We start from the raw sequence: 25322 nt of genomic DNA, 5'->3' as shown, positions 1-25322 counted from the left end.
ACTAATGTGATTTTCAATGTGTCCGACGAACTGCATTGACTTCCAGTTAACTTTGTGCTTTAATGCATAAAGCAGCGTTTTCTTCAAAAAGTGGAAGAACAGGCCATTTTTACCGCAAGTTTGACGTCGCATATTTTGAAACCGATGCCATCCCTAGAATTCGTTCCAGGTCAATATGCCTTCCAAACTAACTCGTTATCATTGGTAGACTGAAATATGTGCTGTAAAGTAATTAATGAGAAAGTAAGTTAGTGTAATTGTGTTAATAATTTAATTAAGCATTTTTATTTCTCGTAGACGTAATGACCGTCTCATCGGGTAATTCAGCTCAATGATTATAATTGTGCGATTTGCCACAGGCAATTAAAATAAGATGGGTGCAGCTAAAAAAAAAATAGAAAACACACCCTATATATATCCAAAAATATGTCCGGTGAACAAACGACAACGAACGCCAAACCCCTGCTAGACATTCTTCGCCCCCTTCGCCAACGGTTCGCCAACACACACACGCACACATACACGCACGTACGCACACGCGCGCGCACTCACACACGTATATATATATATATATATATATATATATATATATATATATATATATATATATATATATATATATATATATATAAACGGATATCAAAAACTACCGGATTTGACGCACGGGCTCAGCCTATACGCGGTACTGTCCACAATCTTAAATTTGTAACCCGCGTCCATTTCGCGTGCGTCATGGCACTCGACGATGCGAAGGTTGCCAACGACCCGCGACGGTTCGACGCACTGCCATTGCGCTCGCATCCGCTAATAGCGTAGCGGGTCGGAATAAACATTGACGCGCGCTTCGAGCCGGTCGCGGAAGGACCCATCCCGGCATCGTGCAGCAGCGGCCACTCCCGGAATAGAGGAGTGACTTGCTATTTCCGAACGCGTGCCCGAAGGCCCCTCGCATTCGATAAACAAACTCTCGGACGTCGTCACCCCCGATGAAAAGGCCCTCGAGCCTTCCACGGCGCGATCCTTCGTCGTGGGTGTGTGCTTTTCCCCGTGGCATGCCCGAGTTGTGCGGTTCCGAATCCTTGAGGCGACCGGCGGTTGGCACGGCTCCCACTGAATTCGGTTACCCGGAGCCGAAAGTTACGGGACCCAAGCCTTAGGAAAAGCTTTTCCGTTCCCTCTGCTCGCGTAAGCCGTCTTCTGTGTCGGAATGCCGATGTTTGTTTTATTGAAGGAAATGAAGAAACGACAAAGAAATAATAATACAGTAGGTGATGTCTTTCCAGCACAAGGGATAAACTCGAGCGGCGGTGCGTATTGCCGTGAAGTCTGTATCGCTTCTTTATCGCCGTATCCCCGATGGGGAGATATACCCAGGCAGTTCTGAGGAAGCACGTATTCCCTATACACTCTCCCACAAGCGTTGTCGCAGACTGGCCGTCGCCTCAGCGATCGTGTCGGCGTCATGTCGATTGCAATCCTGAGTGGTGGACGTCCGAGCGCTGGACAATGAAGAAATGCTCGGACGTGTAAGAGAAGCGAGCTCATCAGCTCCAGCATGTGTTCGTGCGCTGCTCGCGAAACAAACGGTTCACGTCGCAAGAGTAGACGTAAGGAAAGGACCCATCAACGAAGAGTCACGGAAACGACTAAATGAAGAATGTAAAAAAAGAGAGGGTTGGTAATGTGAAGGCACAGGCGTGATAATGGGAAAGTGATGGCGACTAGACATAGGAGACGAATGCGATTAAGGTAGTTGACTATTTCAGGGATGCATCAGAACCCGTGAACCTGGACTCGCGCTGTAATAAAATGTTTTTCCAGCTTTTAGTGCCTCTCACCCCTGTTATTCTCGCTTCGCGTGTCTACGGGCTCATTTGGGTAGTTCCTCAAGGACAGAATTCAATATCCCAAGTAAGTTAATATATGCTTCCGAACGCCTGCTGTGATACATTCTCTTTTCTTTGATAAAGTAAAAGAAAAGATACGAAAGAGTTCACTGCTTTCTCGGTGCGCTGTCGGTAGGCATGGAAATACTTTGAGAGGACGTCGGCCCGATGTGTAAACCCTTTGCTTGGAGCATGGTATACAGGCGCGATCGGGAAAGAAGACAAACAAGCACGGGCGGAGATGCGGCGGCAAGAAAACGCTAGAACGGGGCTTAGCCGCGACGAAGTTGGCATCCACGTCCTCCCACCGGCCCTGTTCAAACAACCACTGTCCCGCCATCACCCACCAGAGACGAGATCGCGACGACAACGTGCAGAGCTGTAGGTGGCAGTACGTGCAGACTGGTGCGGTGTTGGCCGTGCAGCCTGAAGAGATGCGCACGGTACCCGCCCTCTCCCTCTTTCAAACATCGGCAGCCGCGAAGACCTCAGCGGCGGAGGAAACGGCAACCGACGAAACACACACAGACACACGCACAACTGACACGCAGCTCGCCACGCTGGAGGTGACAGCAGCGTAAATAGCCTGGGCAGCTGCGTTGGCATGCACGCTTGCTCCCCAAGCCGCCTCCGCACCTTTCGTCCCTTTTCCTTTTTAAATATGGCCCTCTCCGTCAATCCAAACGCGCGGCATCCGGACCCAGCCCTCGGCTTCCAAGTGTGCTAGCGGTTTGGGGGCGGGGGGGGAGGTTACACAGGGGGTCCCGAGAGAAGAGTCAGCGACAACGGGCAACGACGTGCCGTGCGCGAGCAACGCATCCTTAGAAGAAGAGGAGGAGAGGAGGAGGCTCACTGGGGCTCAGGAATTTCTTTTCACGGGGACACGTACGGGGGTTTCTTCTTCTCCTGTGGGTCTGGGGGGGTATCCCGTGCTCGGCAGCGGTTCCCACGGCCGTCGCTGGCTCTTTCTGGTATCCGGCGCCAATTTATGCTGCCCGGCAAAAGAGGTGTCGCCGCGTGGGGCCCCCCGAGAGAGAGAGGGGGGAGCCGCCGATGGCCCTCGGCACACTTCGCGTCCAATGCGCGGGACCTCGCCCACGCCGGCGTGACGTCGCATATATTGTTATCGGAGCTGTCAGCTGTGCCATATGGCTTTTGCGGGGAACGCCGCCACAAAAGGACGCGTGGAATCGGCCGCTAGTCACACGCTTCAATTTATACTCGCGCGCCCGAGAACACGAGGGCCAAGCAGTGACGACGATCGGACGACGTTTCCCGCGATGTGTCTCGGCAATATGCGCGTACGGGAGGGAGCTTCAGGCACGCCGAGGTTAGCACGGGGAAAAATAAAGCGGGTTCTATGTCTGCGTGGAGGGAGCTCTTGAGGCCGTCTCCATATAGTTTATGCTAACAGCTGAGTAATTTTGGTATTCGATAATGACGGGCAAGTGTTATTTTGTGTGTCCGCTATTTTCTGCAGGCACATCGTGATGCTATTATACGTGCGAGCAATACATGGCTGACTTGAACGCGCGGATCATGTCTTGAGAGCCGGTGGAGAAATCTGAAAATATGGGTCACCATGTCACGCCTGCAGGTTTCCTGAATAAGCGTCGTAGGAAACAACCCGTTTCCGTGCACTGCGCTGGTTAGTTGCTGTAACTGTTGCTGTCCCCGTTGATGTCCATCTTCCGACTCTGAGCAGTTGTTTTAAAGCTAGTAGCTTTCTCACGCTGTTACGCCAGTTTTAGAGCTTGGCAGTCAATGGTGGTTGAACTTTCACCGCTGGTATAAAGGCGCCGATGCAAAGGGTGCGTGCTCTCCAACGCCTACTATTACAGCTATTTGAGGCGTACGTGCTCTCGCGCGAGAGCTGTCATACGCGCCACCATTGCTGTGCAGAGCAACGATGAAACAATCAGGAGCACCCAATACAAAGGTTCTTATTTTTTAACAATTTATTAAATTCTTTTTCTCGTCCTCTATCTTTCTGAATGGAAGATTCGGCCTCAACCTTGCAGTCTCTGAACCGCACAATCATATGAACGAAATTAGATTTTGAAGAAACAAACAATTCGAAATGCCGGGCCTCATATACGAATTTTTTATCAGCTGTGCAACAATCATATTAGTGGTATTATATCAAAAGGCTCATCATCGCTATTACAATTGGAAGTCTGAGTGGCAACTGTGAGTGGCAGTATTGGCAGCGTGAAACAATGCTTCCGTTGCACGTCGCGAAGACCGTCTTGGTAGTTGACGGGCGCACGAATGATTGAGACCATTTTCATAGCTTAAGCGATAAGGTCCGGTGAGTTTAAACTGGCGAAGCAAGTGGAATCGCCTTTGTTGTCATTCTCTTTTCACGTTGCTTGAACATTTATGCATGTCCAACGGACGAATTCGAAGTTCGACACTCATTTTCCTTGAGTTTGTTTCTTTCCGCGGGGCGCTCCCGGTGGCCTGCCGCGTACGCCACGCTTTTTCGGGCACGAGAGGAGGTGATGCGGCGTTAACATTGACGCGAGCACAGAATTCGAAGCATGTGATTTTAAGGAGAGGGATGCAAAGAAAGCGAAAAATAAAATAAATAAAGAGAAGTCAATCAGACGGGGCTTTGGTTTGCTATCGTAAACAAGTTAGAGAATTGTGGGCGTACAGAAAGAGGGACAAAAGGAAGAGGAACAGTAGATACATTTACATGTGCATGAGCACACCACGTATTTAAACGCTTGCCATGACTTTCACAAAATGAAACAGCCCGGGATAAGAATAGAATGTACATTCGAAACATGAGTGCGAGAATTTTAGTCAGGAAGACGTCTGTTATATTTCCTCTGATGAGACATACTCATTCGCAGGTTTCGTTCACTACAGCGTATTAATCTGAGAGATCGCGTGGCTGCTTCCTCCTCTATTCTCTCCCCTTCTCAATGAAAAATCTGCTTCGTTTAAGTAATTGAGAGAGAAAGAGAGAGAGAGAGAGGAGAGAGAGAAAATGTGGATAGATTTCGTCTGCATGGTGCAAGTCCAGTAGCATTCATTTCCTGTTTGCAAAACTTGCGTTCAGAGTGTTCTGAGGCGTGGCCAGCCACGCTTCGTCCGATTAGGCTTCTTATAAGTATACGTTCTAACAGGTGCGTAATGTTTGAAAGAAGTTCCTGCAATGCGGTCATTATGTACTTGATAATATAACTGCTCTATTGTGTGCTCACATCAGTGAGGACAAATAGCACGAGGGTGAAGACTCACACGGATATGAGACTGGCAGTATCCAATAGGGAACTGTTATGACTTGGCCATGTCACCGTTGTGAGCTCCCGTCAGCAGCTAGTCTGAGGCTACATGGTGAGCTCCAGTACGTACACCCGTGTGAAATAGTAGAAAAAGTGCGTTTCCCAACGTCCAATGGAAAAGTACATAACATATGGTTAGCCGACCGGACAGTGAGTATCTGATATAAAAGACAACTTTGGTTAAAATTCGGTTTTCATTTTCTTTTAGTCGAAGTACAACCGTCAGACTCTCACCAACAGATATGGGCGTTTGGATAGATCAGGCCCTTCAAGGAGATCGCATTGCTATAAATACTCTGGGATAATATTTGTTCTCACGCGTATGTTAAGTCCGAACGTCGGTATAGCAAACACTAATTACAAGTTCTCAGCGCACTCTGTGAACGGTCGACTACTTCATAAAGTACCGTCCCGGAAGTACGAGGTTTATTCTGTACTTTACGCGGCTTTAAATGCCTTCATTAAGGTATGCAGATCCTAACGCCGACCTCAAACAAAGACATGTTCTCGAGGCTGAAATACCGCTGTCGGACTCCGGACTTCAGGTCAGCACACAAGGACAATCAACAAATTTGTCCGCGCGGCGCATATGCAAATTTTTTCTCCTGGAATGACATATGGTGCTGCAGCTGCACCGTCACCTACCTCAGCAAGACGACCGGGTCAGCACTAAATACTGTGCGGCATAGAAAAATATGATCGTTTGTCTGTCTGTCTGTCTTTTATTTTCAGACTTTGGGCAACTACTGCAATGAAAACTGCTTCCATGCGATGGCAAGATTTGCTTCTCCATCGTTAAGCTGCCAGCTTACTTATGATTTAACACTAATTTAACTTTAATTTTGACAGGAGCATCAATCAATAACAACATTTCCTTGTCATAACCCCGTCCTTTAAACGATTCGCGTAGTTCACTCACATTTTCGTCAGAGTATAAACATGCTGGTCGCAGATTTACATCACGATTTCTTGCAGCCATGCATTTCCTCCAAGTGCTGTGGAGGTCGAGGAGAAAGAGCATATGTCAAAAGTTATAATTAAACAGTGCCATGTACTGTCAAGGACAATTCTTGTTTAATCGTTACTAAAGTGATATCCCGAAAGAAGACCGCATCTCCAACAAACCAGAAATGTTGATTCTACTTTTCTTTTTTTGGGGGGGTTAGACAGTTAGTCCTCCATGTCTCGCTCGAAAGTTCGGAAAGAAAAAGAAAACATATAGTGCGTCAGCGAAAACCGTCCTTATGTGGAAACAGCAAGGATCGCTCTTCGCCGCATTCGTTTTCCTGAGAACTTGCGGCCTGGAAAACGCGTACGGCGGCCCGAGATGGCGGAAGTGATGGCTGACTCATTTCAGCACGAAAAAAGCTTTAGCGCGAGCAGCGGTACTCCGAAAGTGCGCCTCCCGGAACGTGCCACATGCGCAGTACGTGCCCATACTTTTGGGCCCCGCTATTGGCGAAATGAAAGCCGCGGTCTCCGTCCCTTATTGCTGCTTCCTATTTCCCATGTCTGAATATTGAAACGGGTTTACCCTCCTCCGCCCTCCCTCCCCCCAAACCCCGGCGTGTGCGTAGGAATGTTTACCTATATATGAATCTCACGGGTAGAAAATATACTTGTTATCATTTTGATGAGTAAGATATACCTTTCTGCAGCGAATGCCATATATTTTTCCAACAACATCTTCAGAGCACGTGCGCATCCAAACGCCATTTCTGGAAAGATGCGCATAGTTGTGCGTGTACTCCTGGTCGCAATCTTATTTGGCGCATATGTCAAAGGTATGCCAGCCGTTTTGGAATCGACCGACCTGAACCCATTCGCGTGCCGAACGTGCGCGCCCTTGCACGTGGTTCGGGTTCAGTTTGGAACGCAGACTGACCCCATTTTTGCCGCGGGAGGATATCATCTTGTCATGCGGAATATTCTACAGGAAGAAGTTGAGGTTGCAGGTGAAGGATCGGACACTTCGTTACAAAATATATATCTCAGATTCATTGAAACATATGCGCTATAGTTCAAAATTAACGCGAAGACAGATAGAGACGTGAATACGATCGTGTTGCTTTTGTGTGATCTCAGGCCACATGAAGGTTTTTGCTGGTTATACGGAATAGGGAAATGGAACGCACAGCTGTTGGAGGTTAGCATAGAGTGTTCTTCGAGCTATATGCTGTGCTTATCGTAAGAAAACCAAAGATGAAGCCAGTGTTAAGAAGCAGGCATTGCTATTGATTCAGTAATCGTCACTGCCGTAACAAAGTCATTGTTAACAGTGGAAAGAATAGGGACCCGGAGCTTTCGTTGCGACGCCCTTACTCATCCTCTGATGCACTTGGGATGGCTTTCTTGTCCAGAATTGACTCGCGGTTCACAATATCGCGGACCCATCCGCACTTGCTCCCTCCCCCCATGGTAAGCGTGCGAGGCCCATTCTCCTCCTCTGTGTACCTACAGAGCATCGCTCAACGCGGGTGCTGGTCCGTGATGCGCATGCACGATGCATCCCGAATCGAAATCCTTCGCCCAATCGACCCCTGCCACCTTTCTTATTTTTTTTTTTGGCACGTGGGACCCAGCCTTTTGTACTTACCCACGTGCGCAGTGAGCACGTCTCAAACGTACGTCTGCTCTTTACAGGCATTCAAAGCAGTCACACGCAGTGCACCAGTCGCCTTTCCTTCTCCGTACGCCCCGCAACGAAATTAGCGCCCCGAAATGGCCCTCTCTTTTCGTGCAATCTTGTCTCATTCACCGAGTGCTAGATGCAGAATAATGATAAACTCGCTTCTTTCTTGTTGGTCAGTCGCCTTCGTGGACGCCTCTTGCAATAAATCTCACGCGTTTCCCATTCCTCCTCATCGACTAGGAGTCCCCGTCTTGCCCCTATAGCGACTTGAATGCATACAGAGTGTCTTCTTCCGGCAAAGCTTCGGGAAGATGTGCGAGTCCTTGCCCAGGCTGCGTCTCACACCGTGACTCCCTGTTTCCTCGAACGCGCCGTCCGAGCGGCTGCCCGCAGTTGGCGCTGCCACAATGGATCGCACAGTGGAGTCCAGTTGCCCCGCGCAACAATGAACGAGGCGGTTGTGACTGTCTGAGTTGGGGGCGGGAGGAGCACGGGAGGCCGGGAAGCCTCCTTCGTCTCGTAGCGCGGCGCTCACGTCAAAAGGACCACGAAGAACTGATTCCCTAAAGTGCTTAGTGAGCGCAGGCCCTTCGCACGGCCCGACGAAGAGGAGAAGTGGAGACCGCGCCTTCGTTCCCGTATTTGCGTTTGTCCTTCTCTTGCTTACCCCGGGCTTTCCTGACTGGAAATACTCGTACTGGGCACAGCCTGCGCGCTTAGAAAGAGAGATCACGTTTGTGGAATATTCCTCCGCCAGAGACCGGTATGCACCGTTCCGTCCGAGTGCGCGAATACAAACGTGGACGTCACGGACTCCTCTGTCTTGCTGTTTAGTTGGCACAAGGCGCCGCCACGGTGCTTGCGTTTGCGAATTGGACTCTTGTTAGAGCGCGTATTGTTGGGCTAGCGTGCATTGCTGAGGTGCGTGGTCGAGCCTCGGCGGACAATTGAGAGATGCATAGGAGACAGAGAGGTGAATGTACGTTATATTGGCTAACTACTGTACAAAACAGAAAGAAAGTTTAGCTTATCAGGCGGGCATGATTTTTCGTACAAGCTTCACAAACTTTCCCGTAATTCGTTTTAGCAGTTTGGTTGGCAGAAATTCGTTCTTTATATCTTGAATCCCGAATTTCGGTGAGGGTCAAGTTGCAGGTCGGCAAAGAGCGTCTCGGACAATACCAGAATGGCGTGGCGGAAAAGCACATAGCTTGTAATGTATTGGCCGAACACATTGCTGAGACGCCATAGACTCAAAATCATTGCAAATCGTCACCACCGAAAAATCACTATCTTCCCGTCTTTTACTACCAATCTCTACATACAATCTATAGACCGATCACACACTAAACCGGACACGTGGAAATATGCAAGAAGTTTATGCATGAATCATGCGCCATCTTGTCACCCCTTAAAGGGACACTAAAAGCGAATATTAAGTCAAGCTGAAGTGATAGATTAGTGCTTGAGAATCTCTAAGGCGTCAATATTATGGAGGTAAATAGAGAAATAGAGGTAATAGATGTAAATAGAGTTAAATAGAGGTAAATGCACGACATGATGAGAGACTCCCCCGGGACATCCAAGTACTTGCTCGATGACGAAAGCACTCCTCGGTTAAATTCTGCCGCTAGCACTCAGCTACTCGTTGAAAAAAATATAATCCTCCTTTTATTGTATTACAAGACGAAATAATATGCTACTTGTCCAGTTCTAGTTCATGTTTAGAAAAAAGAACTCACTGAAATGATCCTGACAACGACGCGGGCGGGCGAAAGGTTTCGTTTTCACTCGACTTCGGACCGCCGCCATGTTTCACACTTTTGTGCTTCAATGCATAAAACAGCGGTTTCTTTAAAAGAGTAACTGGAACGCCAATGAATTTCGTCGAACACTTTGAAGAGAGAGAGAGAATGAAGAGGAAAGGCAGGGAGGTTAACCAGATATGAGTCTCCTGTTTGATACCCAACACTGGGGATGGGGGATAGGGGTTAGAAAGATGACAGAGAGGAAAACGCAAAAAAAAAAAACGAACGCGCACACATGGAGATGAACATCTCGGAATTGGTGCTGTCCAGAGAATTTGTTCCGAGTGCATACGCCGTGGGAACTCAGCGGCTATAATTCGTAGATTGAAATATGTGACGTAAATAATTACTTAAACAATTCATCTGCGTAATTGCATTAACAATTCAATTGAACGTTACAATTGTGTTATATATATATATATATATATATATATATATATATATATATATATATATATATATATATATATATATATATATATATATATATAGAGAGAGAGAGAGAGAGATATGCAAATGAGAGACAGACAGGGAGGTTAAGCAGAGTTAAAGCCTCCGGTTGTATAGACAGATAGATTTCGCATACGCAAGCCAATTCGTCTCAGTTTCTGAATAAGATATAGCTGAAATCAGGGCGAGTCATGCTCCTGAGAAGATGGCTATGTAGAATCGTAGAGTGGATAATTGAATGTGTCGCGTAGTTCCGGATGATTTGGCGTCAGATGTCTTGTCACGGAGTGGTCAGATCTCCCATGTTCTACGTAGTGTCCACACCTGTACGTGTATGATCTGCTGCAACCGCATCTCAGCATATGACTCATCCGTGCTACATATATAAAAGCTGTAGTCACGAGGGGAGTAAACGTTGTTCCCTTAGTGAAATAAACCATCTAAAATCTTGTTTCTGTAGGAATTACGGAAAGGAAATTAACAGATTATTTTGGTGAAATCACAAAAAGAGAACCTGACTTAAAAGCTAAGAGCACGGAAAGGATATGTTACGAAAATTGGCATACTTTCCCTGTCCAAAAAATGAAATAAAAATAGTGTATTTTTATCTCACTACCTATTTCTTTCACCCCTTACCATTTCACCCGGAGTAACATGTTGGGCCTGTCGCTAAACTAATTAAACTCTACAGACATAATTGAAATGTTTTTCTCTTCCGTTCATTATGCAAGGCGAGCATGTTTTGTAGGATTCTCCTTAGCGCTTCTTCGCAAAGTAGAAAACGCATGTGTTTATGCGTGTGCGCGCGCGGTACCGTGCGTACGTGCCTACGGGTCTCTGCGTGTGCGTGCTTGCGCGTGCTTGTGCGTGCGTTATCTGTATTCGTTACGAGCACTCGTCACGCTCGCTTAGAGGAGTGTCTTGTACGATACGTCTAGTCCTTTCGACCTGTGACACAGACTCGCGCCAGGAGATATCTGCTTGCGCAGAGCCATCCCAAAACTAAACGAGTGTTCAAAGACAGACTTATCTTCATTTTCAGTGTGCCACGTCGCATCGTGCCGTGAAACAGAGTTTCGTTTCACTGACCATGCCGAGCGATAAAAAATTAATACGCGCACCATGTCTTGAGCGTGTCTGCTATGGAGCGAAAAATTAACGAGTGAACGCAATAAAGAAGAAGAAAAGAAAGTGCTTAGTCGGAAACCTAATGGTTTTGCTCCAGAGTTGATCACTTAGATCAAACAAGTAGATATCAATAAAAAGAAGTTATAAGAACCGCTTCATCCAGAACGTGAGCGCTCCCCCCTACTGGAAGACGAAGATAACTCTGCCCCGCTGTGCTGTGGGCCTTCGGGAAAGTACAACGAGAGGCGAATAACTGCGCGCTCAGCTGCGTCGCGTTCTCTCCTTGTCTGCCATTGGCGGTCTCCCTTTTTTGATGTAAGCGAGGGCACCGCTAAGAAGTCACTCAACAGCGTGCGTTGCGGGCGCGTTTCCTTGAGCGTCCATGCAGTCGCGCGCGCGTTTCTTTTCCTTTCTCTTTTTTCCTTCCTCTTCTTTTTTGCATAGTTTTCGTTTTCCTTCCGACGAGCCCGGGACGGAGGGTGGCGACAGTTCTGGAGCCACCGGGTCATTTCTGCGCGATGTCAGACAAGATACGGAGCTTCTTGGCGCGTTTATGAAGCGTGAAGCATAACCACAGGGGCACCCTTTTCAGGAGCCGACAACGCGTAAAGCGGCCGCCGCTCAGGGAGCAGGCGACGGCGCCCAACTCCCCCACCCCCCCACCCCCCTTTGCTCCACCCAACCTTTTGTTTTGAAATTTTTTTCACCGTTTCTTTTTCTCTTACTGCGTGGGGGCCCGTAATGAACGGCATTCTTTAATGTCTCGGAAAATGAGAACGGCTTCAAGCGCGCTTATGTCCGTAAAGAAGAACGCCGAGGCGTGGAGTCCTTGCGCTAAACCATCCGCGCGAGAGAATATGCTTTTGAACTGCGAACACCGAGTCGGCTGGATGAGCCTGAGCGTTCTTGTACAGAGCACACGCGCGTTATCTAGGCACTCTTTCTTTTGCGCCTCAGCCGCTGCTTCGTGTACATGAGAGCTCGGCTTAGTACTCACGGCGCAAGCGGTTACGTTTATTAACAGTGTAGCCGTTGCAGCGAATATCGAAGCCACTTCCACCGGTGAACGCTCGCAACTTTCATTGTGCACGCACTTTTCCCAACGCCCGACTGTAACCGTTGCCGTAAATGTTGCCAACCAGGTGAGTTATGGAGGCGTTGTCAAAATAAGGACACAGAAGAGACGGAGCAGTTGTGTCTAAAGATGCGTTTTGTCGCCGCTGTTGAGAGTATTAGCTCTGCACCAGCCCTGTGTGTTTCCTTCTACGAAGTAAATTAAGAAACTTCCGTCGCTACCGTTAGCAATCTTGTTCAACTTACGCCGAAGACAGGCAGTGGCGTAGCCAGGGGCTAGCCGGGGGACGGAGGGGGGGGGGGGGGGGGAATTGCACACTGGGCACGCGTGGGCACGCGTAGGCACGCACCCTCTCCCCGAGAGAGAGAGATAAAAAAAATGGCTGTGGCTTAGCTAAGGTTAAGCCCAGGATGCGAAGCATACTAGCCTTTATTTTACTTGTTGAACCACTGTTTAGCCTGGTGAACTGCTGTTCCTTGGCTATATTTGGTTCGGCTTGACGAAGAAACAACTCATGCGTTACCCTGCTTCGCCTTCAAGAGTGGAACGCGACAGCGTTCCCGTCGACCCGCCAGCGACTACGCGCCCCGCATTGGACGCGGTGAGCGTCGAGCAACGCAGCGTTCGGCGCGGCAACGAAATGTGCGCCTGAGCAAGCGTCGCACGCCTGAGCCTTAGAAACAGCTCGTTTCTAAGGCAACACCGCATTCACTAGAGGCGCTTTTGTACCGCTTTGAAGCATCGTACTCGTGGCTCAGTGGTAGCGTCTCCGTCCCACACTCCGGAGACCCTGGTTCGATTCCCACCCAGCCCGTCTTGCAAGAGTTGAGCCAAAGCCACTTCTCCTCTGTCGTGACGTCACGGTGTCACGTGATTTCATGGTCACCGCCGCGCCTGAGGAGCTGGGTTGAGCCCTCGTAATATGCTTCGCATAAAAGGAAAGGCAGGGAGGTTAACCAGACATCAGTCTCCTGTTTCCTACCCTACACTGGGGATGGGAGGTAGGGGTTAGAAAGATGACGAAATTTCTGTGTTAGTATGCAGCCTGCCCAGTCGCCTCCCTCCTCACCATCCCCGTCCCTCAGCTCCCGAAAAATATATCTGGCAATGCCACTGGTCCCAGGGTACCAACTTTGTGAACACTTAGCATGTTTGTAATAGTGAAGGTGTACCGACGCTCCTAAGAGACAACTGCAATCATTTAAAGCGAGCGATTTCAAAGAATAGTGTGCGCGAAAGGCGAAACAGGTCTCGAATAATCGGTTGGTTCAAGTCGCGTAACCTACGAGCAATACCGTGACGAATTTCTACGATCGCCACTGGCTTGTGCACAAGTTCGAAGCCTCTGCCTCTCCCACAACATCTTCATTTGTCTTTTTCTTAGTGCCATGTCCTCCCAACCCCTCCCACTTCTATGGCTATTTTCGCCGACGCCTTCGCCTTCCTTTGGGCTTCAAGGCCGTCGCACAAATCATTTCTTTCTTTCTTTCTTTCTTTCTTTCTTTCTTTCTTTCTTTCTTTCTTTCTTTCTTTCTTTCTTTCTTTCTTTCTTTCTTTTCCCGTTTGTTAGCGAACCCACTTACCGCAATGTAAGCACACACAAAAAAACATCGCGCGTATAGGAAAATTAATAGGACTTGGCAAAGGAGCGGTGTGTATAGCTAAGAAAATGCGAAAGTAAAGCGACTCGGGGGCCCTACCGCAGCGGATCGGGAGAATGCGCAGCTATATGCCGGGCACACGCTGTACCGTGAAAAAGTCAGTTCAACCGATGCTCGGAAGCATGCACGCTTTCCCGCTCCTCTTGCGAAGCGATTGGCGATCGTCGCATGCAGTTCGGGCCAGGCGGCGAATTCATCAAGGATGCGCGTATCGCCGCCGCTGCCTGCCGCCTTTCGGGCGCCGCTCGCAATGTTCCGCGCACGGTCGCGTCCGTTGTGCCTGCGTGTGGTCCGCGCCCTCGCGGAGGCTTCGCTTGACGCGTAGATATATATTTCGCGCCAGATTACGAACGCAGCGGCGGGGAATCGGGCGCGCACGCGTTCGCGCCAACGAGCGAAGGACCCACGTTGCGCGCGGGGCGCGAAAGTAAGGAGGGGAAAACATAAAACTGGAGAGAGCAAAAAGAGAAGGAAAGCTTGGTGCGAGAACGCGCGCGAAAGTGGCTACGGACGAACGCGCTTTCGCAAGTGCGGTCGGTCGCGCGCGGTTGTAGCGAAAACAGTTTTTTTTTTTTTCGCGGGCGCGGTGATCACTTTTGTCACGCATATCGGGCAACTTGCGATTGCTTGCTCCGCGGCTCCATGTGGTCGAGCCTGTTTCCCGGTTCATAATGTAATGTGTTAAGAAAATTGTAGTACGGGTCGGTAGCATGAAATGCCGGTTACCTGAAGACACATGACAGGCGAAGACCATCTCGATGAGTACCGGGTTTGGAAGCGGCGATGGCTTATTTTGTCTTTCGTACGCATCCGTACGCAGATATTCACTTGACTTCGCTAATCAGAGTAAACATTAGCATCTCGGGGGGCACCATGTGAGTTACTATTGATGTTCTTGCCTTCGCTTTTTTTTTTATCCTTCTTTCTTTCTCACCTATTGCATCCCCTTTCCCTTCCCCCAGAACAGGGTAGCCAACCGGAGATAATCTCTGGTTAACCTCCCTGTCTTTCCTTTGCCTTTCTCTCTCTCTCTCTTGCCTTCGCTCTTTCTAATCTGCACGTATATTTTTTTTGCATAACAGATTATTTAGCTAACATCATTTCACAGCGCTACGTATACTGCAAACTTATTTCATCTAATCCCCACTGTAGAACCTCTCACAGTTTTCATTGTTGGGCCTCCTCCTGAAAAACGTATGATGTTTGACCGATGTATTATACATAAGCATTTATGCTAATAAACTTGAAACCTTATGTGATGTTTAATTGCCCGTGTGATCACACTTATCGTTGTTTATTTCTTTTTCTCTGTTCTTTTTTCTCGCCAGTCAATGAATGATGCACGGTTGTCCTGCTGTCCATGCATTATTACCGTAATTTTTTCACTGAAAGCCGGAACAGGCGCTTTTCTCCCTTGTTTCATTTTTTCCCCACCGTGCACGATGGGGCAATGCTCCGACATCCCATGGGATGGACGAGCGTCTTTCTTCTCACGTGTGTCTCCTTGCGTTCTCGCTCATTGCGAAGGACTGTTTGTTGTGGTTACAAATTTGCGTTAATGTTACTCACTTCACGTGGCCCGTTTAGTCTATGTTTTCCTTGTCAGCTTTTTCTACCACCCACATTCGTGCTTGCTTTTGAAAACCTTGACAGTGAATGGAGACACACGCTCCTCGAGCATTTTTTTTTTCTCGTTACAGGTATACGCCAAGCGCTGGTAGCCTCTGTTTATTGTGTCACTAACTAAAGGTAGCTGTTTTGAAGCGCCAGGGTTGTGATTCCCTGCGTAACAGTTTTCTCCCGTCACGTGAGAAAAATCATAGTGGAGGACAAAGCGCCGTGTACCCATTACGGATAGCAACGTATGCAGTTCGGCGTTGGGTCATAAACTGAGCGACACTTGCTCAAACGCTGGACTTTGCAGGCCTTTTTTTTTTCTTTACCCGCAATACCTCCCGACTTCTAATTTCTTCTCCTCAGCACCACCACCAACATCGAATCCGTCGTTGTAGTTATCGTAATAGTCGTTACAATCGTGAACATATTCTAAGACTCCTTTCTTGCCATAGATCTTCCTACAAAAATTGACAGAGGGAATTCAGGCGCTATATATCTGTAGTACCTACGGTAGCTGCAAGCGTGGCAGTGCAGCCAGCATGGGAACGATGGCTATAGTGCATGGATATGTCTAAACTTCGTCCCGCTGGCTTCACACGGCTTTGTGACTTTGGAAATAGATAATTTTCAACAAACTATTGCGTTATAACTGAAACAATGAGTTATAATCCTGCAATTGCGCGCAGTATTATTGCTTACTGCGTTTAGAAATACTGGATTGCTTCGTAACTTAGGCCGATAAAGGCTGCAGGCCAAGCGCAGTAAGTGAAAACGCAAGAACGTTTGAAGGCGCAAGCACGATCGAAGGTCAGACAAATCCATATATACTAACCATTACTCCCGTGGTAGATGAACGGATAGATGGATGCTGCGTCCACTTCGAAACGGGGCGGTGGCTTGCGCCACCAATCTCGCATCGCCAGAGTTTGTAATTTTAGTAGGAAACCTTTATGTTATTTGCCACCTTCTTCTCCATCGATGAGTCTACGTCGGCGTTCGGCAATGAGCCTCGTGGGGGGTCCTTCCGCGAAGACCCCGAAGGCCTCGGTGCCACACCTTTCTTTTTACCGGTATGAAAGCACGCTTTGGAATACACGACATGAAAGGGGGGGGGGGGGTAGAGAATGAGAGTTTGAAAGAGAGCAGCAATTTATTTTGACAAGTTCGTAGAAAGTCAGCGGGGTGCCAACGCGCCACTAGAGCTTCCGTTTAAACTCGGCGTGTTCGGTGTCGGAAGGGTAAAGAAACAGCAAAAAATGAACAGGCGGGCCTCATGCTTCAAGAGAAGCAGGCCGCGGGTTCGCATACTGGCCACATTGGCCTCATTTTCCCGAAGATGTAATACAAACACGCACGCTTGAGAAGTTAGACTCTTTCATCCCTCATCACTTCACCTGAAGTATAGCATGAGCATGCCGAGGTTGTCGCTAGGCTAGACTCCCCAGATAACACTAGTCTCTCTCTCTCTCTCTCTCTCCAAAGGTGGTTTTATAACAGTCCCAGGTGACATTAAATTAGTCCCGCGATTTCTATTATGGGACCTCTCATAGCTTATAGTGCACAGCTTTGGGATGGGAAGCCAACAGTTAATGATGAAATTAGCAGCCCCATTTGAATATCGCTTTCCACTGTGAGAACCGCAAATCACTGCGCTTATGAACTACACGCTTCTTTTTCTGGGACCTGCACTCACGAAGATCTTTTACACGCTATACACTTGTTCGTAAGCGCAAATGCCAGCCAACACTGACACTGGACAAATTATTAGCGAAGGCGGCCGGCCAGTGGCAAAGAACAAGTAAGAACAATTTTTTTTTTTTATGAGTGAGCTTACTTGAGCTTCGGTGGTAATTTAACAAAATTACCTTCTGCCCTTTTCGCGTGCTTGCGTGCTTCTTTGAAACGAGTAACGTGTTCTGTTATCTTTGCGTATCTTTATTCAGGCACTAAATGAGAAAGAGTAGCTAGCTTCGCCCACAGATGCTGGAGTCTCTTTTAATTTATTTGTTGGAGAAATGCGCCGGGATGAGGAGAGAGAGAGAGAGCTCAAGGACGCGCTGCGCACTTAGTGCACTTCTTTTCATCGGTTGCTTCTTGGTTACAAGGCTTCACTATTATATTGACTATGACCTTGGTACTATACCCCTCCAAGGCACGTTAATGGCTCTCGAAGGTAATGCCAAAGTGAAGAAAAGAACGTGACAGGGGCAGGCGATGAAAAATGATAGATGCGTCCGACGAGCCAAATATAGTGAGCACGAGAGCTTGCTTTGGTTACCAGACCGGAGGGGAAAGCGAAAGATCAAATATTATCGCATTAAGAAGGAGGATCTCAAAAGCAAAACATTGCAGATCGCGATAGGTCCTGCTATGTTACCTCAAACACTTTAGCTCTACACACGGATGCGGGTAAGTGTCTTGTGTTTTGCATATCGTGCACATCAATGTATTCGCTGTTTCAGTGAGCTAACCCGATGGATAATTTATTATTGCGAGGTAGTCTACTGAAAAAAAAAAGAACGAAGAGGAAAGGAACGAAAGAAAGAAAGAAAAAAAGGAAGAAAGACTAAGTCAGTTCCGATAAACGAAAATAGAAACCAGCGTAATATCAGGCAAGTCAGCAAGACGGAAGCAGACGGGAGGACATAATTTGCACTTATTACAGGCTGCTTGCTTTTGAGCGAACACCTTCGAAGTAGTTGTGAATTCCGTTCCGTAGCGAATCTTAGAAACATTAGAAAAAAAAAGAAGGGAAGAAAGGCAGCTATTGGGCAAGCTGCTCCGGGACTGTAATTTTTGTCACGTACCTCTTTCCGGGGGGCGTTGCTCTGTGTACTCTATTATACGTGACAGGAATGAACACATTGCTTTGTCGGCAAAAAGCTTTCAGCTGCTTTATTTATCTTTGTTTTATCTTTATTCGTTCCGTAAACCGGGGGGTCCTCGTATATACTCTTAGAAGAGGGGAATGCCATGCTGGAAAATGAAATCAAAGAAGCTTCTAGGGTGGCCGAACGCTGTCCGATACGGATTCCGGGCGAACGCGGATCTTAGCAGCCCCGCTTCGCTTAAATTTTCGTGCAGGGAGCTTGCGCGAAGGAGGTTCCAGCAGAGCCTTTCTTCAGCCTATGTGTTACGCAACGCGTCTCTTTCCGTTGCCAAATGATTCTTCGCGGCAAAACAGCAGCCGACGTGAGAAAAAAATAAAATAAAAGCCGCGCATGGAAACATTATGCAGCTGAGATCGACAGGTCATTATGGACACGTGCTGCTTTAACAGAGCTGCGTGTATCATGCACGTCAGAGTAGTTGATGCCAAAGGCAAGACGAAAGAAGAACAAGGAGACATTGAAAAGCGCGGATCACGTTTTTTTTCTTTTTTTTTCTTTTTTTGCTGCGTCCTAACAGCCGTGTTTTCCGGCATATTACTGAAGCCGAATGCGTAGAACGGTGCGTTAACTTTGCGGCCGTGAAAAGCAGAGCCTTACACAGTTCACAGCAACTTAGACGTATCTTAGATGGATCTTAGATAGATCTTAGATGTATCTTAGATCTCAGCAACTTAGATAGACCATTAAACGCGTGCAGTCATGATGAAAGCGCAGATTATAATTGCTGGAGTGCTATATATGAGAAGCATGCCAGTGTCCGTTAAGGACGAGGAATTATTAGCCGGCAAATCAGGCCATTTTTTAGGCTGTAACACATGACACAGGAGTAAACATTTTCTTGCTCATATCTAGCTTTTTTATGACTCTATACCGCAGCTTGGTCGGCTGAAAACTGCTGTAAGCCACAGTCCCCTGCGCTAACCCGCCCCCCCCCCCCCCCCTAAAAGAAGAAGAAACAGAAAATAGAATAAAAATAAATGAGACTGTTTATGCAAGTGTAATTATAGACTGTAGTGTAGTTAGTTTGTAGGGATGGTGTTAAGAGCAAACTGCATCAGCTTGCAAAAGTCGAAAGTTTCTGTACCTTCTATTTGCGCTCTCTCCCTCTTCTACTCGGTGTACACCCCACTCACTTAGACCTAAAAGCTGTAGCTCCGGTAAACATGTCGCTGTCGTTAGTAGACCTGCTGGTCGAATGCAATACGAAGTGAAATCGCTGCAATTCGCTGTCTCTTCGTCGTTAAGTGGCTCGGACATATGAATGCATAGTTGTGCATGTCAGTGCAAAGTGTACCACATACCGGCTTAAATGTCACCGTTTGCTCTGCGCAAGAAGTAATGTGGGTAAGAACCACAAGTAGACGTCTTCTGTATTATCCCTGCGTCGCACCCTTCCGTTTCGTCTATTAGTGCAGGCGGAAAAGAGCACAGACGCAATGATTTCGAGAATACGCTTAACTGTCGTGCCAGTTGCCGTTGATATGTATAAAAAGAGGACTTGTTAGACTTTATGGCGACAACTGCTGTGGTAAAGCTTAAGTCAGATAAATGCCACTAGAATGTTCTAAATAATAAACAAAGCAAGCCGCGAACCACGGAGTGTTTATCACGGTATACCGACCGACTGGTCACTTTTATATTCCTATCTTGTAAGAATTTCTTAGCGCGGAACTAGATTAAGAGGGTGGAAGCGGACAGATACGAACGCTGATTTCGGTCGCTCCGCTCGGTACCGACTGGGTTTTCAACTTCACACAATTTTGTCATTAAAACTCGCCGAGCAAGTGTCTGTTCCACTTTCATTGACCTTGTCCAGTTCCGCGGTGTTAATTCTAACGAGATAGAGTACCAGCTAGCCCTGTCCCCTACCCAGCGGCAATCTCGATTGCTATGATATTCGCAGAAGGGAAGGGCGCATTACATGGCGTAAGATGCGGTACTTGCCAACTGCGTTGAATTTGTTTTAAGCAAAACATAGTTTGTTGGCTCATCCGAAACATTATGCCGGTCGCTCATTCCTCTACCCATAGATTCTGTTTAGAAAGGTGATGTGGACAAAGCATCAAGAGAAAGAAATCTTTTTTTTTTCTTAATGACGCCGCCGGATGACAGCGCCACCAGATACGCGTGTCTCGATGGACAATTCTCTGTCGTGAGCAAATGAAGACAGACGAAGCCACTGAGGAGAAAAAAAATATTCTACAGTGTTCAGGGGTACGTGGCAGTCAAGGTATTCTGTTAGGTTAACTTCGCCGCATTGCTTCGCTTTCAAAAAAAAAAAAAAACTAGTTGCTGTGTTGTACCCTTAGTACATTATATCGCACACTGCCTTCAAATTTTTTTTTTCATAATCAATGCGGCAGCGATTGCTTACAATATTCGTCCTGGATATGAAAGTTCGATGCATGCAGAACACTACTGAAATGGTTTACTCATATTCTTTTCACCGGCTTTTGAGAAATTTGACACTAAATTGATCTAGACTTCTGTGTTGTCACAGACGTCGGAAAGTAACACTGAAGTCGCCTTCGAATTCCTCGAGGTTGCGCGAAAATCTATAGGATGCAACAGCAATACGGCAATTGTACTATACGTAGTTCCATCTTTATATTTGTGCTTAGCAGTTTTTACCACTGCAGAGATGAGGAGATGGTTACTTCTTTCATGTACATGAGGATCCAGCTTTTGGCATCTAACCGTGGTAAATAAATAAAAAAAAGTTCCTTTCACGTTAGTAACACGCCAGTATATCATAATAACCAGGTTGAAAAGCGATTATGTCCCATAGCCGCATTCGGGTCTCAGGAGGTTATACGCTATCCACAATGATAGTCGTGCAGGAGCGAAGGACAGAATGCAGCACAAGCTCAAACGCTTTGCTCCTGCTTGAGCCTTGATTTTCGGGAACTCATGTTGGATAAGCAATATGGGAAAAGCATCTTCTACAAGTGAGTATGTCGGACAAGCTGTACACATATGTGCTCGCTAGCACTTTATCTTTACACGAGATGCAGCTACAAAAGTTGCGTGGACATGTTCTCACGTCATGAAATAGCCGAGGCGAGCATCATTCGAAGTTGGCTGTACCGTGATTCCAGTGGCGTGCAACGACGTGGCTAAACCGACTCAACAATTCAGGCACTGCTGGTAATTATTCCAAGACGACGTTTCTAGACCACGTGCGAGTTGACTAGCAACCATTTCAATGAAATAATTGCAACTAAGCTATTAGCACGATTTTACTATCTGCGTTGCGTACATAGCGTGTATGTGCTATATCTGAATTCCCGAGGCAAACAGCTTGCGACCGGTTAATACGTATTGGCGCGTGGAAGTGCTGCTGTGAGTGACATTGTACTGATTTCAGAGTATAAAGGTATCCACACCTCGCGAAGCGTTTATACGCACACCTCATCCCATCACTGGCAAGCGCACCCAGCCCCACGACAAGGCGATACGGCTATTTCCGTCTGTACGGGAGGCAGAGGCCACCTTCTCGAACTGTGGAGGTCAACCGCTTAAATTGTGGGCACCGTTAGGTCTGCGAGGCCCCTCCACGTTATAGCCCGGTTACTTTGACATTCGGGGCTTGTTCAGGGTTCCGAGACAATTGACTGACGACGAAACAAAAAAACGACAATGCACGGCTCCATTGAGCCGACGGGAAGGCGCCAAGCTGCATTGCGCGCTCTGTCTGCCTGTCTCCGAAGAGGAAAGCGTCCAGGACGACGTCTGGGCCGCTATATATAGGCATAATTGCAGACGACGCGCTGCCCTCACGGGTAGGTGCGAAGCTCGCAAGAGAAGCTTTAGGGGCTATACAGAAGCAGGACCGAACAACAGCGTGTGTCGGGCACACTGAAAACACACAATATGGTATGGAAGGTACCTCTGCACGCTTTTCGGTGTGTGATGGGCTTGGAATGGTCCCGGTAATAGCCTTCTTTGCAGTAGTGACAGTGGCGTCCGGCCGTGTTGTGGCGGCAGTTCAGGCAGACGCCGCCGCTCTGGCGACCCGACAGCTTGTACAGCTCCATGTTGAAGCGGCACCGCCGGGCGTGCAGGTTGCAGTTGCACGCTGCGCAAGATGAGAAATGACGCAAAACATGTGAGGCACAGGGAGAAGCCGCTACGCGGTACAAAGCAAAGGCAAAGACAGTGCTGTATTTATTATATCCTTTTTTTTTGGCGAGAGACAGTGATGAGGGTACGTTAACGGTGTCTTAATTGCTGTTGCCGTTGCGTATCTGCAGTTCTTCTTTTTTTTATGTGACGATTTCTTGTGGGCTGTTTCACAAGAAAAGCGGAATACTCACTTCTGTTGTGTTCGCCTTGATGTAAGTTGTACGCGCTTTACTTTCTTGCTTTCTTTCAATCTATAGTTTACTTTAGCGTTAGTCATTCAGGACCAAAACCTGGGATGTAACGAAACTCCTTCAGGAACCATGGCACCGCCACCGGTAAAATAAATAAATAAATAAATAAATAAATAAATAAATAAATAAATATTTTCCGCAACTTGGCAGCATCCAATAATTCTCGGAGATGCATTTAGAACGCTTTGACTGGCTCAGACTGCGGTATGCTGAACCCGTCATCCGGAGTCGACTGCCACAGACCACCATCCGGCGGAAACTGTAGGAGGGGAGATTCACGGTTTCTGCGGCTTCTCTCGTAGCCGAGTGCAAGCAATGCATAAATCTATGCCTGGTCACAGCTCCTTGGCCCTTACAGGGGCGGGCGAACGCCTCCATACTGGAGAAGTCGTCAAGCGGCCATCGGCAAAAATAAATCGAGAACTAAACAAGCAAGAGGAAGACGCGGCGGCGCTGGGCGAAACGGCGTGAAGCAGTGGCGGCAGACGTGCGTGGAGAGGCAGTGCGAGTTTCGACGGCCCAGTTCTTCACCGCGTGCCTGCCTGTTTGTTCGGCCTTCCAGAGGGCCACGTGCGCCCGTTTCGATGACACTGTCCAGGCACGCCACAGTGCAAAAGGCACGACTTCCACACCGCAACAACCACCACCGCCGGTGGCCAAGTGAAAACAAACGGAGGAATGACAACAAAGGCACCGCAATTTACGGTCAGCGCCCAGGCAGTGCCGCCCCGCGTATACACAGGAAGGCGCGTCTGCACATCTGGTGAAACAAAGGAGCGAGAGAACGGGAAATTCGGGCGTTAGAGAGGTAAACAAACCGGGGCGAACAGGAGTCGAGAAAAGAAAAATTAAAAAAAAAGAAGTCAAGGGAGGGAGAGAGAGAGAGAGAGAGAGAGAGGGGGAGAATGTGCAATTTTTTTTTGTTGTTGTTCAAGACCTCACAACGGCCGCTCGGCTGGTCTGGTTCAGAGTGATATCCGAGTCCGCTAACCCTCAGGCCTAGGAGCTGGCTGCCGGTGGTCGCCAGACGATCGCAAGAACAGGCAGCGAGTCTTGATAACGAGCCGAGTTTAGCGGGCAAATGAGTCGGAACTTCTAGCCATCGCAGAAAGGGAAAGCAAATTTCTTTTCTCTATGGGAAAGCCATTAGACAGGTCTTCGTACGTTCGCTTAAGCGCGAATATTCACGGTTCGCCTCAACAGAGGACTGCTTTTACGATCTTCGTGACGCCTGGGTGGGTCGCGAGGCTGTCGGGAGATAGAGCGGCAAACGGGCGGCCTTTTTCTGTTTTTGTTTTCGTGTTCTCGTCGGTTCCCTCCTCGCTTTACTTTCGGATTCGTGTTATCAGTTCGTTAGTATACCAGCCTTTCGCGCTGCATACTGCATTCGTTTCCTTTCTCGGATAGTTAGTTTTGTTCACGTGTTTCTCACGCCTTCGCTTGAAGTGATGCGATTTGCATCACGTGCTGTCTCGCATCCTCTGCGGTAAAGCCGGCACATGCGGAAGGCTTGTCCTAAGTGTCGCGATCCTCTGTTTATCGCCGGGTGTGGCTTTCCCGCAGAGGCTGTATAGAGTGCGCTGTATTCCGCGCAAGCGTGAGGATTGAGGAGCGTGGTCCACGCGTACAGTGGCATACGTTATGTGTGCGTGCTTGCACAAAAAGAAAATTTGCAACACCCGGCGTAACGTGAGATAAGACCATTACTGACTTGAAACCTTCGCTTGCTTTTCTAATCAACTGCGTTAAGCATCTGGCGTCGGCTGCCTCGGCCGAAATCGAAGTCTTATAGTATATGCAAGGCGAACGTACAGCAGATATCTGTCGAGCATAAAAACACGAAAAACTGCAAGAAAATGCTTGTTCTTCACGCTTGCTTCCGCAGCGACATGACCACTTGAGCTGGGTGCGCACTCAGTCTGAGAAGATAGCGGTGAGTACGAAACGCGCAGGTCTTGTCAGCCGGCAAAGAGGATGGCGAAAAGTTTAATGAAGGTGACCTCAACGACGAATGAAGTCATCCCGAAGACATGACAGACGGCCAAGTATATAAACGTAAATACTAGGTATAGACGTCGCGAAAGGCTACCGTATGTATTGTTGGTATAGGCTATCCGCAAGTCACTTACTGCTAGACTTCAATTTGAATGTCAGCAAAAACAAGCAACTTTGCAGTCCTGTTGAATCACCTGTGCTGTATGGAACGACAGTGCTATCGGCAAAATACTAAAGCGTACCAGTATACATCGAGCAACAGCCCATTATACATACAATGGAAGCTGTTATCTAAAGTTCCACAAGGGAAAATTGCAGCTATCCGACCGGTTGTGGCGATTTCGATCGCGACAGTGATCATTAGCGCCCTATAGCTGGGATGAGATGCTTACATAAAAGGAAGCTTATAAATGAATGCGCATATCACTTTCAGTGGCACGCTGATTGGCTGAGCCCCTGGGAGGACTTCCGGCACTCCAGTGAGCAGTCGCGCTGACTATTACTTAT

General features: G+C 47.9%; 1 protein-coding gene across 1 annotated transcript in view; it reads right to left on the bottom strand.

The window, feature by feature from the left end:
• LOC135903536 (netrin-1-like) overlaps positions 1 to 25322 on the bottom strand; it is a 186154-nt gene that overhangs the window by 33776 nt on the left and 127056 nt on the right. Inside the window, exon 2 of the mRNA XM_065433845.2 lies at positions 22334 to 22522. Coding sequence (XP_065289917.2) covers positions 22334 to 22522 — 189 coding nt within the window. The remainder of the gene's footprint in view (positions 1 to 22333; positions 22523 to 25322) is intronic.

Source organism: Dermacentor albipictus, chromosome 1 (genome assembly GCF_038994185.2).
Source record: "Dermacentor albipictus isolate Rhodes 1998 colony chromosome 1, USDA_Dalb.pri_finalv2, whole genome shotgun sequence".
Taxonomy (NCBI): Eukaryota; Metazoa; Arthropoda; class Arachnida; order Ixodida; family Ixodidae; genus Dermacentor; species Dermacentor albipictus.
The sequence above is the reverse complement of the archived record's forward strand: the minus strand, read 5'-3'. Positions and strand labels throughout refer to the sequence as shown.